At 40.5% G+C, this 15,054-nt stretch overlaps 1 protein-coding gene across 1 annotated transcript; it reads right to left on the bottom strand.

Moving 5' to 3' along the window:
• Positions 1-6,802: 6,802 nt before the first annotated feature.
• On the bottom strand, positions 6,803-10,689 carry ID4 (inhibitor of DNA binding 4, HLH protein). Its single transcript, XM_045007559.1, has 3 exons — positions 9,987-10,689; positions 8,788-8,846; positions 6,803-8,228 (listed from the first exon to the last, which is right to left on the bottom strand). The coding sequence occupies exons 1-2, from the start codon at positions 10,413-10,415 to the stop codon at positions 8,802-8,804; spliced, it is 474 nt and encodes a 157-aa protein (XP_044863494.1). The 5' UTR covers positions 10,416-10,689; the 3' UTR covers positions 6,803-8,228; positions 8,788-8,801.
• Between the last annotated feature and the right edge of the window lie 4,365 nt (positions 10,690-15,054).

Genomic DNA, 15,054 nt, shown 5'->3' on the forward strand with positions numbered 1-15,054 from the left:
GTTCATTGTGAAACCTTTAGTTGTCTATGATTGTTATGATAATAAATGTTGCTGAGCTCTGGTTATTACATGCACAGCTCTGTACTAACTGCTCTCCACCACTTTCCCATTCTCTCACTTTAGCAACACCCTACACACCTGTTCAAATAATATTACTATTGCCTTGTGTTGACACCAAGTCCACCCTTTCCTTTCATATAATAAGAGCTCCTGGTGAACTGTAAATTGAAAGCTAGTGGTAGCAGAAGCTGATTGTTTACCTGTCTCCAGTTTGTTGCCACAGATACTTCTAGCAAGAGTTGAACAAAGATCAGTTTGACATCCTTGTTAAGCAGGATTTGCCCCCCACCCCACCCACAAAACTTAACCAGTTGCTATTCAACTTTGAGTTCTGCAGGTGTTCCATCACACCTGTCTGAAAGAAAACAAAATACAGTTTGTTTCAATATGGATATTCCCCTAGCAGGATAAAAGAGAACCTCACCCTGCAATATAGACACTAGCATTTGTTGTAATATTTCAGTGAATCCAAGCAAACAGAGAATAATACCTCGTTTATATTTAGCATTCAAGCTTAACATAGTAAAACAATTCCAAACAATCTAATTTAACAAGCATCTGATCTTGCTACCACTGAGTTAGTGGTCAAACTCCCATTGGCTTCAGTAGGAGCAGAATCAAGCCCTAAATGGCTCTTCTGAAGGAAAACAGAATCTTAGAACTTTAAAAATGTTTGTTATCTGTGTTATGGGCCAAATTTCCAAATGAGTGCTGTTGAAATGCACACATATTTTCCCACACATCTAAGTTAGGCACACGAATACCAAATGCAAACACTCCAGCTGAGGTTTGCATGCAGCATGCAAACACAACTCCCAGCTTACATATGTGCATCGGGTGTTTGCACATCTAAGTCAGGCGCATATAAATGTGGGTGCATATCTGTGAATGCCTATCTGAAAAGCAAGGCTTTTAAAAGGGTCTAATCAAAATGCCTGTTGAAGTCATTGGGAGCCTACCTGCATAGAAAAGTAGCTTATAGGACTTAGATTATACCATTCTATTTGTTTTACATTTCTTCCTGCTGTAGAACTATCAGAGGAGACACCAGAGCTGCATGTAATATCTGACCCAGAATGAACTATCGTCATTTTAGATTAATAGATAAAAATAAAGTCCAAATCCTGATATCATTACTCAAACAAAAGTTTGTGACTCAACTGAGAGTTATGCCTGAGCAAGGAATGTGGCTTAGAATCTGATCTCCATTTATCAGTGTAAATCCAAAATAACTTTAATGGAGAGATACCGTTTTAAATGGTAAAACAGAGATCAGAATCTGGGCCTGAGCAAGGAAGGAAGGATTTTGCCCATACCTTTAAATTCCCCTCACAGTTTCTTACTTACACATCCTTCCATTTAGGTGGAACTGCTAACCGCCCCATTGAAAAAGAAGGGAATGTGGCCTCTAATGTTATTCTTTAATATCTGAAGATGCACAGAGTCATCAACATGGAGGCCCTGTGTCTGTGCACTGATTCCTGGCCCCTCTCTGCCCAAACTAGTCCCATACCACCATAGTTCCTGAAAGATCCAGTCCAGTGGGCTTCCCCACTAGCCCCACAGTCCCCATTCCTATCATAAATTGGGGAAAGGAAGTGAGTTGACACTGATACTGTCATCATTTAACTTAACTACTAAAGTTACACAGGGCTGGGAAATGTGATGCAGCCCTCATGGCCATTTCCTCAGCAAGCTTTCTACATATGAAGCCCATCCTCCAATTAGCCCTTGTATAGGAGCTTCAGCAGGGTCAAAGGGAAAGATGATGATGTGAATACAGCACTCTGCCCTTCTGCTCCCTTGAAGCCAGGATCTGCTATATCCTCTGCTTGTGGAAGCATAGGGTTCATTCTAGCCTGTAATCCTGCATTTCTGACATCAGTATGTTTACACAAGATGTCACAATTGCAGCTCAATGACTCCACTGCCAGTAAGTGAAGAACAAGACACACTGTCAAGCAGGAAAAAAAATTCTGAAGAAAAGAACATGAAAAGTTAAATAGGTTTATGTTAGTCTGATGCATTTGAAAGTTTTCTCCTCTTTAATGTTTGCAGAGGAGCTCTTCCAATCTGTTGAATACATAGAGTGATATTTATTTTTAAATGATGTAAATACATATTTAGATAATAGACTGTAGACTCTTTGAATGAAGTGGTAGCCTGTTGAATAAAGAATACATTTTAAAAAAGTCTAAATATGAATTTACAAGATAAAGTGTAATGGCTTCAAAGGAGCCATTGATCTATGGAGTACATAATATGCATGTTAGAAGTCATTGAAATACTTATTTACATGACATGCTGCTCACAAGGACCAATTATGGCCTTTAAGTAAATGGTATGCAGTGTAAAAATTGTCTAAGCAAATCATTTCTTTTATCAGACACTAGTGTATCATGTCAGCTGATAAACACATTTTTTTTTTTGAAGAAAACAAACCCAAGGCTAAAAGGAGGTGAAATCAGAAAAACATGTCAAAGGGTGTTTCCAGCCCATTGAAGGAAGGAAAATTAGGGTATGTCTACGGTGCAATTAGGCACCCGTGGCTTACCCATGACAGCTGACTCCAGCTCTTGTGGCTCGGCCTAAGGGGCTGTTTAACTGTGGCGTAGACATTCAGGCTTGGGCTGGAACCTGGGCTGTTGGACCCTGCGAGCTGGGAGGATCCCAGAGCTCAGGCTGCAGCCCAGGCCTGAATATCTACACTGCAATTAAACTGCCCTGTGAGCACAAGTCAGCTGGCACTGGCCAGCTGCGGGTTTTGATTGCAGTATAGACATAGCCACAAAGGCAAGAGTCTAGGCTCTGCTCCTGGCCTACATTAGTTCTGCCACCATTGTTAGGACTGGTGCTAGACCACTAGTGAAGAATTGCTAGTATTTCTCAGTGTACACAAGCCCTAGGGGCCATATTTTCCCATCAAGCCAAAAGTGCAAATGGGAACACCCTAAAACCAGCCACCCCGACTTTGTAAAAAGTTACTGTACAGTTGTTTTTCCTCCCGCTGATGTGTTTATCCTCTCTGTGTATGTTATAGCAGAAAGTAGAGCTACAAAACCCACTGAGGGTTAAGGATCCATGCAACAATACCCTAACTCTGCCAATCATGGCCAGCTGTAAAGAGGGGGCCCACGTTGGGTGCCATGTTCCACATTGACCCCTAGCCATAGCAACACAACTGGCATACTAACTTTGACACCTCTTTGACACCTCTGATGGGAAAAGTATTAACTTGCAACACATGGGACCCTAACCAAAGCCCATTAAGATAAATAGGACTCCTAGCATTGACTTCAATATGCTTTGAATCAGGCCCATAATTTTTGTGTATAGGAGCATACCACTTAGTGGAGTTCATTCTCAGGACAATGCCTCTTTCTGTGTGTTCTGTTCACTGCATGACTCTATTGTGGAAGGGATTTAGCTAGTTATACAGAGGAGTGGGGGACAGCATCCTACAACACAGCCTTTTCCCCGAACCTGCTTTTTCTTTGGTTTTGCTCTACTCTGCACTACAGATTGGGTGAGTGATGTTGGTTGGAGCGTAGGGGCTTTTGTCCTTAAATGACCCTCTTGTGCCTAGGAACTACAGGGTCTAAGAACAATACCATGGATTATAAACTATGTAACTCCTATTTGTGTTGTTGGAAGAACAGACTTCTGTATGTACTGCACAACATAAGGGCAACAGTAAGAGTTAAGGATGCAGTGTTTACCACAAGTGACAGTCTTAACTCTTCTTGCCTTTTGTGCATTTAGGAGAGATCTATAACATTAATCTGTCCTGTGGTTTTATTACAATGCGGATCTGCTCAGTATAAGATGAAAGAATAAATTAAGAAGGCATTTTATATAGACAAACACATTTGTGAATCTTTTTCAGTTAAATGGACCAAACAGTGTTGGTTCACTGGTGTAATTCTAGAGTAGCTCTATTCATTTATATGTATATGCATAAGGCATAAATTTAGCTCAGTGTGTTTTTGGACAATACTATATACAGTAACAGGATATTTAATATTGCTTTGGGAATAATGTAGGTAATGGTGTCTGCATTCCTACAGAACAAACCATGAGATGGTATTGCAACTAAAATCACTGGTTTTATACCACTATTTCTTTTTTGATACCATGAAGATTTAGGTAAAATTTAAACACACACAGCCATTCAGTCATTCAAAAAGAAATAGTAAACTAATACCTTATGTTTACATAATGCTTTTCATTTTATAATGTCAAAGTACTCTTCAAATGTTGAATTAATCTAGCATTAGAACATACCTGTAAGCTAGCTATGGAATATATTACAAGCACTTCTCCTATGACTCCTATTAACTGTTCAACTATTTAACACTACACGACAATTTAGAAATTGAAAACAAATGCCATAGCCATCTGAAATGGCAGAGAATAATTAAGAAACAGAATGAATTTGAGTAGAACATTGCAGTAAATACCTTCATGCTTATGAAATTGGAAAGGGATCTTTAATGACTGCAAGTGATCAGAACTTTAATATTGCACCTAATCTAAAACACACAGTGTGGCATACCTAATAATCATTGACATTCAATGGATGTTAAGGATAGAAAAGACCTAGTCACCTCATCTGTCCCTCCTTCCAATGCATTTTCTAGCCCCTTTTCTAATGTAGTTTTAAATGATCTCAAGCAACGGAGAAGCAATGTCTCGTGACTTCCCTTAAGAATCCATTCTGGAATCAATTAACTGATCCTGGTAATCAGCCTAAATTTTCCTACAGTTAATTTCCTCGCATATCTGAAATTTTTGTCTCACAGCAAGATGAATTAAATAATATCTAAGACTTTGTCTATTCATCCCAATGTACTTTACAAAGATAAGTACACATCATTAAAGACATATTATAAGTGGAAAACTGAAACACAGAGGAGAAGTTAAACAGTAACTTGCTCCAAAGGGAATAGAACACAGTTCTCCCAATTCCTAATCTGACAGCCACTCCACTGGCCAACCATAACTTTTGTCAATGAAATTGCTCCCTTTAAGGAATGGTTTAGGGTACTGTCTAACAATAAATCAAAGACATTTTGGGAAATATTTTTTTTAATTCTATGAATATTCATTGTGGTGTGGAGCAAGTGAAACTATGCATAGGGTTAAATAAAAGTTATTTTGTAAGAAGGTAAAAATGGTGACAAATAAAACTTTATAAGTAAAAAACCCCCAGTAGTTAGGCATGTACTGATGTTGTTAATCCATAAACAAGCTGTTAAGTTTTCCTTGTTTACAGTTTCACACATTGCATAAGAAATAAACCAAGAACAGCATCTTTTATGTGTGGAATATTTTTACTTTTTAATGTTGCATTGAAGCCTTTAAATTTGGAATGTCAAGGATATTTGTATAACAACACAAGATTTTTCATGGCATTTAAAAAAATTAAATTTTCTAAATGATCTAAAGTGTTGCACAGTAACATTTTTAACAAGCTACGGCCAAAGCCTTGCCCCATTGAAATCCATGGGAATTTGCCTTAACGTGGCACCAGAATTTGATATCTAGAATGCATTTTAGATTGTTAAATTGATGCAGGGGTACAGATTCCAGCAGGAGCTCTCTCAATAAACTCTTTCTTTGTGCAAACATTACAAAGTGGTTTCATAGTTTTAAGGCAGCTCATTTTGCTTTTTCCTTCCTACTACCCCTACTTAGCAGAATAGTGTTTAACTGGCAACAGCAGGTATAAACAAAAAATATTACTGAAAGCTAAGTCTTGTTGACTTCGGGGGGGGGGGGGGGATCATAGTGTGTCCAGCTATGTAAGATAAAATAGGTGGGCACTACAAATGCCAAATTTTAACAACAAACAACCAAAAATCCAAAACAAAACAAAACAACCCTGTCCCCCAAGATGAATAGTTTAAACAACTCCATGGGGAAGGTAAAGGGTTTTTTGAACTTTCCTTTTTCTATAACACGAGAAAAACAGACTTCAGTACAAAATTCTAGTACTAGTGTTTTTATTACTTACTCTCATTGCATTATTTGAAGAAAACAGCACTGAATATTTTTACTTCAGAGAAGCATTACTTGATGTTACAAGAATTTATATTTAGTTTATTAAACTAACATTATTACAACCTCAAAGGTGGGACTATAGGAAGTTTCAGAACCTGTTTCTTGTCTCTTAAAACAGTTTTACACATATGAAACTCCATTGATTTTATCGGATTTGCAGTGGCATGTTTGCAGATAAGTGTTTGCTGTTTTTTTTGGCTTGTTTGATCTTAATGCAATTATTTTAAGAAAATATTCATCTTGTTAACATATTACCACTTTAGTTGTTAGCTAACCACCACAGCAGTTCATTTCCTCATAAATATTTAACATAATAAAAAAAGTCCCTTGGGCCCTAACACTTTTGACACTTGTATAATCTAAAACAAATCCTCCCACTTTTTAAATCAAACAGACCATGTTACACACACAGTTGGCTAACTATTTACAAAGCACCCAATTAAATTCTGCTTAATTCTCCCACTGTCTGAAAATCCCACCTCACTGGTGCGTGAACTACTGAGCACACAAAATGCATAACTTTCTCATAGCTTGGACATTACTTTACAGACTGTAAAACTTTATTGTACATAAGACTGCTATAAAATGAACTCATCCATTAAGCAACACGTATAAGAAAGTGAAGCAATTGTATAAATTTAGAGGATTGAAGAAATAAGCAGAAGAATCACAGTACAAAGACACGTAAATCTAGTTTAATGTTCACATGTAGAATTTACACATCACAGAGATTAAACAGGATTTTAACTTAACATAGCTGCAATGAAATGAAAGTCATTTTGTATTAGAAAAATAATCTTGATGCAGTTATCTGATTTTTGGTCTACTTAAAGTTCATTTTAAGATGGATTTACATCACTGATCATAATGACTTTGCTTGTGTGCTTTTCCACAATCCCATATCAATATTCTTTGGACGAAACAGTAACTGTTCATTTGTTAATGGTTTGCCCTTTGGTTCCAAGCAGAGAACTGTGTTCACTTTTTAACTGTAATATGCTATAAGAATGAAAGTTTGTGACAATAAACCTTTTGCTGTTAAAAGAAGTTCCACAGTAAGTTTCTTGATTTTGATGCAACAGCAGATTTTACAAAAGCTGATTAAAGACCTAAAGCATTGCCTTCGATATGAAAAAGTAGATAGAATTTGTTTTTCCAATCTCAGTAAAAAAACAGTCTTAACACTACTTGTATATAATGCACTAAAAACCCTTGTGCCTAATTGACAAAAGTGTAGTTTCAAAATGTATAATACAATTACCAACATTTTAATCTAGATTGAAGAAAACACGTTTGTATGGACTCAACACGAGTTTATTTGCAATTAGACATCTCATGCAATCATGCAGGACCACTAGCTATAGCTGTAACTTCCAAGTCTAAAAAGACACTGGGCAAAAACCTTAACTGTCAAGATATTTTCATATTAACAGCTCTGTGTACCTGAGCTGTAAATAATGTTCTAAAGAAATATTCCCACACATTAAAAAAAACATACACACCTTTATAATATTTACAAAAAATATTTAATTAAAAATATTTTATAATTACAGTAGTCTATTAAAGCATATACTTTTCTCACTTACACTTATAGAACATCTCTATATATACACAGTATGAAATGTCACTCATATATCTATACAATATGTAACATTCCTGCAGGGAGAAGAAAGTTCCCTGGGCCCCAATAAAATCATCTATTTTAAACAATAGATGTCAAATATATCTACAATGCTCTGGTAGATTAGTAAAGCTTCAAAAATTCAGCTGCTCGGTCCCTTACAGTTATACTTCTAAAGTTTAATTTACTCTCGATCTTCTATCCAACAGAAGAGTCACACTTTTCTGCTTAAGTTTTAAGTCTCCTCCCACCAAAATAAACAAACAATTCACATCTGATATAAAATGCACAGGAAAAAAAGACATGTTTAAAATGCTATGAACGTGCAAAACGGTGAAAGGTTCTCTCTCAGAAGGAAACATGGAAACGATTCTGGGGTTGAATTATTTTTTCCTCTCATCTGATGGCTGATATTTCTTTTTCCCCCTCCCTCTCTAATGTGTTTTTCTCTGCTCCTCTGGCTCTGGATCTGCCTGCTGCACACCTGTGGAAGAGGAATGAATAGAGGGGGTGTGTGAACCGTTTTTGCTCCAGACTGAGTGGCGCCACCAACAAAACACAAGACATGCTTGATCAACAACCCAAAACAAACCAGGTCAAACAACAACCTCAGCTCCCATGCTAGGCCAAAACAGAGGAATACACAGCTGCAAGCCCCAGTGATAAGCGCTTGACACAGGGGGTTTAAATAATAATAATAAAACAGACTCCCTGCAAACCTTGTTTGCTCAATCCAGACCCCATTTCTGCACTCCAGATGAGACGGAAAGGAAAGACAGTCTCAATGCTAGGAAAAGAGACTTCCTTTAGAAAAGAATGTAGGTGCACTCAGGTCAGAGAGGCGCTAGTGCTTCTAGAATAATACATTATTCATGCATTTAATGGAGAAGAAATTAACTCCTAAGGAATGTGCAGGACTCCAACCCGTTTTAAAAAAGAGCTAGCTGAAACATTTACAGTGCAAAGGGCACTGGTGTCACAATACTACAGATGGCAGAGATGCAGCCTTTTCTCTAGATCCCCAATAATTAATTGAGACTCACCTTGAGAGTGCCGTTCAGCGGCACAGAATACTGTCCCCCTGCTTGTTAACAGCGCCAGCCTGCACAACAAAACACCAGTAAAAAAAAAGAGTGCAAATAATTAGCTCGGCCATGATAACTGTGCGTGTGTCTGGATCACACACACGGGCAGAGACCAGCCTAGAGAGGTGACAAGCTCCACAATGGAGAGCGGAAACCACAACGACTGCCAGCCTGGGCCAGCCAAGTCCTACCGCACACAGATCAGTGCACCCGACAGCAGGTTGCTAGATTCTCAGTGTGACACCTCCTGGCTCCGACACAGGCAGGGACACCAGGGCCTGCTGAGTGTCACATTCCGAGCACACAGTCGGACCCGTCGCCCAGGCATCGCCGGCTGGAGAGTCACAGGTTTCCTTCTGTCCCTCAGAAGCAAACGCCTTCTGCTGCTAAGGGTGGATCCCGGAGAAGAAAGATCCTTCCCGCTCCCACGCACAGACATTAATGTGTTATATACATAAGGGTTTATATACATATATAAAGATTTCAGGGTGTGTGTGTGTATATATATATATACACACACACACCCTGAAACAGTTAAATGTGCACATTCCCTTTAAGCGTTTATATCAGCTATAGTACCCTTAAGTGTGTACAGAATCATTGTACGGATTCCTGTGTGTGTACACACATTAGCTATACTTCCCTGAGTGGCTATAACTATACAGCAAGTACAGTGAGGGTATATGTGTGTGCGTATATCTATACACACACAAGCGTATAGCTCATCATTGTATGCCCCGGTATAGTGTGCATCTACAGACGGGTGTGTGAGATGCACACACTCAATGGATCACACAACGGAAGTATGCAGTACAGTGCCTATAGGTGCATACTTGTGGACAGATCCTGCTCGCACTAAAGTCAATGGCACGACTCCCACTGACTCCGGTGGAGCAGATCGGGTCTCAGGGCGCCCGTAGAACACACACACGGATACCGTGTAGCACTCACACGCCTAAAGGGACTCTCTGTCGACGCCGGTGGTTGCAGAGACACAGGGGGTCTGGGGTACCCTGGCCACACACCCTTCAGGGAGTGCACAGTACGAGCCCTGCATTCCCTAGCGGGCTGGCCAATGCTACACGTACATATTCCTGCCCAGCGTGGGCTAGCCCGGCCAGGGCAGCGCCTCGCGTTTTCCCTGCCACGGCGCTTACCGGGTCGGTGTTGAGGGCTGTAAGCGGGGTCCGGGGAGTGGTTGCGGGACAGCTCCCTGGGTGCAGCGGAGGTGGCTGCTGTTGCTGCTGCCTGAGCAGAGCCGGGTGCGTCTCCAGAGCCAACTGCAGGTCGAGGATGTAGTCGATGACATGCTGCAGGATCTCCACTTTGCTGACCCGCTTATTGGGCGGGATGGTGGGCACTAGCTTCCGGAGCCGGCTGTAACAGTCATTCATATCGCACTGCAGGCACAGCGACGCCGGCTCCTCGCCCGACGGGGCCCCCTTGCAGCCGTGTTCGGCCAGGCAGCGCAGAGCCAACTGCCCGCCTCCGCCGCCTCCTCCTCCGCCGCCGCCTCCTCCAGCGCCCCCGCAGCAGCCCGCCTGTGCCTTCCTGCTGGGGTGGCGGACGGGACTGACCGCTTTCATGGTGCACAAGGAGCGATCCCCTCGGGCACCGATGCACACCGCGTACCGCCCGCAATGCAACAAGCGCAAGAGGCAGCGCTCAGCCAACGCAGCGATCCCTTCCTAAAGCAACCACGGAGGGGCAGCCCGTCTCTGGATACAATCTCCGGGCTCTGCCAGAGGGGATGCCAGACCGTGCAAAGAAAATCCCACCACCACCCAGGCTAGTCATTCACTACCCTTCCCCTTCGCTCGCACTAGCGCCCAGCCGCCTCTGCTCAGCCCGGCTTGCAGCGCCGCCCTGTATATATATAGCACGGGGTACAGACAGGCGGGGCTCGCGCTGCCGGGGCCCGGGGAAAGGAGGAGGCAAGAGGCGCGCGGGGGAGGGGAAATGTGTGCAAAGGAGAGGGGAGGAGGGGGTGCGGAGCGCCGCGCTTTGGCCAATCACCGCCGCCTCCTCCCTCCATGGAACGCCGCTCTGGCCAATGGCGAGGACGCTCCATTCCGTCAATGCTGTGGGGTCTAGGGCTGGGGAGACGGCTGAACCCAAGGGAGCGGAGGGAGGCGGAGAGCGAGAGAAGTTCCTAGCAAGGAAGAACTGCGGGAATGCGAATGGAATTCACTCTCCTGAATGAGGCTGCTGAATCCTGCCATTCCCATCGGCACCCGGAGCACTCACAACTGGCTGTGCCAGCAGCAGGCATCCCCTCCTCTGATCTATCCTTGAAGCCTGCAAGGAGCAATTGGAGATTGTTAATGTCATTTTACCGTACACACTTTTTTTTTGCTGTCTATTTATTCTTCAGACTGCTTAATCATCGCCAGCAAATATTTCTACCACTGGCAGAGGTGGGGATGCTGTTTGCAATGTCTAGCCTCATTCAATGTATTTTTTTAACCTTTCACTGCTTTCCTGCCCCTAACCCGTAGACACACAGAGTCTTTTGAGGGATGTTGATTTAAAGAAAAAAAAATCCAAATTTGAGTGCGGGCGGAGTGGGGGGGGGCAGGAGATCAGGAAAAGCAATTGCTGTGGAACATTAAATTAGAGCACATCACTATTAAAAATTCATGGACATGGAGTATTTAAAATTCCTCTATGACATATAATATTAATCCATTTTATGTAAAATTCATACCTGTAACTTAATTTGGTCCATTAATGCATCAGATCACGTATTAGTAAATGTATCATGTTTTAAATATGATGCTAGAAATGTCCAGAGTTCTGTACTTTGAGACAGCACATTAAAATTAACAGGCACATACTCCAGAGTCCTGCTTAGGTCGTTGTGTGGTGGATTGCAGCCTTTTAATTTAATAATGCCTTGCTTAAACTTTCTATTAACTCCTCGTGAGGATTCAGAACAGATGCAGGTGAACTGAACATTAGAATAAGAAATAAAAGGCACAATCTGCAACTCATACAAACAGTCCTTACTCCTTACTCACTCCTTACTACATGCATCTGACGAAGTGGGTATTCACCCACGAAAGCTCATGCTCCAAAACGTCTGTTAGTCTATAAGGTGCCACAGGACTTTTTGCTGCTTTTACAGATCCAGACTAACATGGCTACCCCTCTGATACTCCTTACCCATGTAAACTGTCTCAGTGATTTCAATAGAACTATTTACTTGAGTACAGTGCTTCTTGAATGAGCAAGGGCTGCAAGACTGGTGAGTAAAATCTAATAGAAGAAAAGAAATTCATAGTTAACAGTGATTGATGATTGCATGCCCCCACCACACCTAGTCACAGAGTGATGTACAAAGGATACAGAGGGAAACAGTTAAGCCTAGAACCTTGAATGGGAGGGGGTTAGCTCATCCTTTCATAACAGTATAAAGAGTGCATATTTAGGTCTTTTCCACCCCTAAAAGGTACAATATAAGTCACCAATCCTGCAAAGACTTATGCACATTCTTAACTTTACACACTATGAGTAGTGTGTACAATGGGGCTACTTACAGGGCATAAAATTAAGCACCTGTTTAAATCTTTGTAGGACTGGGGTCTAAATTAGCGAGCTAAACAGTGACCATGTCATGACAGGCGTATTGTCATCAGCTATATACTCTAAGAGCCTGTTCTGCTATGCCTTACACTGGTTTTACACTGTGAAACACCATGAACTTTAGTGAAGTTACTCCTGATTTTCATCAGTGTGATACATCAGGCCCTAAGTTATAGTTATGCCTGGTTTATTCCCCAGACTCTTGATGAGATGGATAGACTTCCGTTTTTTTTTCATTTTCAGAAAAATAATCTGTAGACAGTATTAAGTATGTGGACTAAAATCTTGCTGATCTGATCTTAATTAAAATCTCTGTGAAACTAGGTGCATTATAGAATTTAATTGGTCTATTTGTATGGAATCAGAGCTGATCTTACCTCACTGAAAATTTGTGGGAAATCCTAGAATGTAACCATTTCTCCTGGAGGCGATCTGATGTAAACAGATATGTATATATAATAAACCCCATTGACATCATGGAAATTCTATTGAGACTGATTTGGGTCCTAAAGATTAGTCAATATTTTTGGAAATCTATGATATCTTGATATGTTACAGATCTAGTTCTTCATCAGTCTACTTCTGTAACTCAGGAGCCAAATGGTACTCTATGGATTTTTGTGCATTGTCTCAGACTTATCTAAAATTTATGGGAAAATGTTGCGTTCCCATTGCTGACCTATCAATATAAATCTCTGAAAAAAACCTGTCCCATAAATATTCAGGGACTTCCTCTGGTAACTCCCTATAATACTAATGATACATGATAGTCTGCCATGCATTGATGAGCAAGAAAACATCATTCCTTGTCAACAATTGGCCTGCTTCTGCTCTCATTGAAGTCCTTGGCAATTTTGCCATTGCCTTCAATGGGAACAGGTCTGGGTCCAATGTTTTTTTCTGTTTAGATTGGATGTGCCCCAGAAGTTAATTCAATTGCTCTAGTAGTGTACTGGGAACCTCAATCTGTTAGGAATCATGCATTGAGTTGAGCATAGTGAAACTCTTTATCCATTAAAACATATAAGAAGAGAGGGGGCAGTAAATGCTTTTCATTCCTTAGTCCTATTAATATCAATATTTTTCAACGTATGAATATATAGGTGTTAACTGCTCCTGTTTTGAATCATACCAATTATGGATTTATAAAAACTCCTCTGGATATCTTAAAATGAGTGGTCCCTTCCAGGTTAGCTGGAGAAGTTCACCTCTGTAGGCTGAGTTACTCTGTGGATTAACATTCCCAGTGTTACCAACTCTTGCTGTATATTTTGTGCTTGAAGTGATCACATTATTTGAGAATGTCTAGGTTCAAGTCAGATAATTAATATTAAATATAACAGTTTTTTTTATTTAAATATAAAAACAAAACAAGTTAAAAATGTTAACATCATTACCGGCTAACCTTCCTTGTGTGAATGGAGCCATTTATCAGTGAGACTTCTCTCGTGAGTAAAGCAAGTTGAATTTGGTCATACATTTCTGAATATGTGAACATATGATTCACTCCAACAGAAAAATAAATACATTGACGGTGTATCAGGGTCACATGGCTCTTCAGGACCTTATACAGTGTCAAGGAACAGTTACAATTCTTCCAAGAGCCGAATGAATTAAACATTTCCACTGAGATCATGCTTGAGTCACAGGTCTTTTGTACTATGCCGTTGAACCAACTGCTGGATCGGATTGTAACCTGTTATTTAAAATATTTGCAGCAGATATAAATAGGGTTGCCAACCCTCCAGGATTGTCCTGGAGTCTCCAGGAATTAAAGATTAATCTTTAATTAAAGATTGTCATGTGATGAAACCTCCAGGAATACATCCAACCAAAATTGGCAACCCTATATATAAAATATTAAAAAACCCACATTTATGCATGTAGTGCGCAGTAACCGTTAAATAATTTAATCCATTTACATTTTTTTAAACAGAGAAAGAACTGCATAGACACACAGCAAGTATTGTCTGCGCACAAGATGCTGTGGGATATAGCTTTTGAAAATCATGCCATTCTTACTTAACAAGAATATTAAGAAGTGGCTTAGTTAACTTCTCCAATTTTTTCTGGACACACTGTCTCTAAACGGCTCAGTGAAATTCAAAACATTGTTTAGAATTATTTTGCATAAGGCTGATGACTGGTATAATTAATTTTATCCTGATGTGTGCCCAATCCTGCAAGGAGCTGAGCACCTCCTGCACAAGATACCTAGAACCTCCAGTGGCCACTGACTTCAATGGGGGATGAGGATACTCAGCATCTCACAGGACTGAACATTAAAAAAACATTATAAATCTCTGAATGGTTTATGGTTTATCAGGATAATAGCAATTGATCCCTCAGTGGTGCTATTACTGTATATTATTGCTATCACTTAAATGGCAATAATGTTGGTTATTTAACTTCAATTAAAATATCTAGCTAGTTTTGATGTCATTTATAACAACACAATAATGTGTATTGTGCTTTCCTACCCAACCCCACAGCTAATCTCCTGCTGGCAGCAGACGTGAGGTAAAATGAAGGAAAGGAGGGCAATGAAAAAAGTGATGATTGGATGACTACTCCTACATGCATATATCCACTTGGATCCCCATGTTGTTAGGTGGTAAGAATGACATGCTGCCTCCTGGA

This window comes from Mauremys mutica, chromosome 2 (genome assembly GCF_020497125.1).
Source record: "Mauremys mutica isolate MM-2020 ecotype Southern chromosome 2, ASM2049712v1, whole genome shotgun sequence".
In the NCBI taxonomy this organism is placed as follows: Eukaryota; Metazoa; Chordata; order Testudines; family Geoemydidae; genus Mauremys; species Mauremys mutica.

Coding starts and splice junctions, on each gene's coding strand:
- ID4 (XM_045007559.1), bottom strand. CDS start 10,415: ATGAAAGCGGTCAGTCCCGTCCGCCACCCCAGCAGGAAGGCACAGGCG. Junction 8,847..9,986: donor CAGCCCTCAACACCGACCCG/GTAAGCGCCGTG, acceptor TTTGTTGTGCAG/GCTGGCGCTGTTAACAAGCA.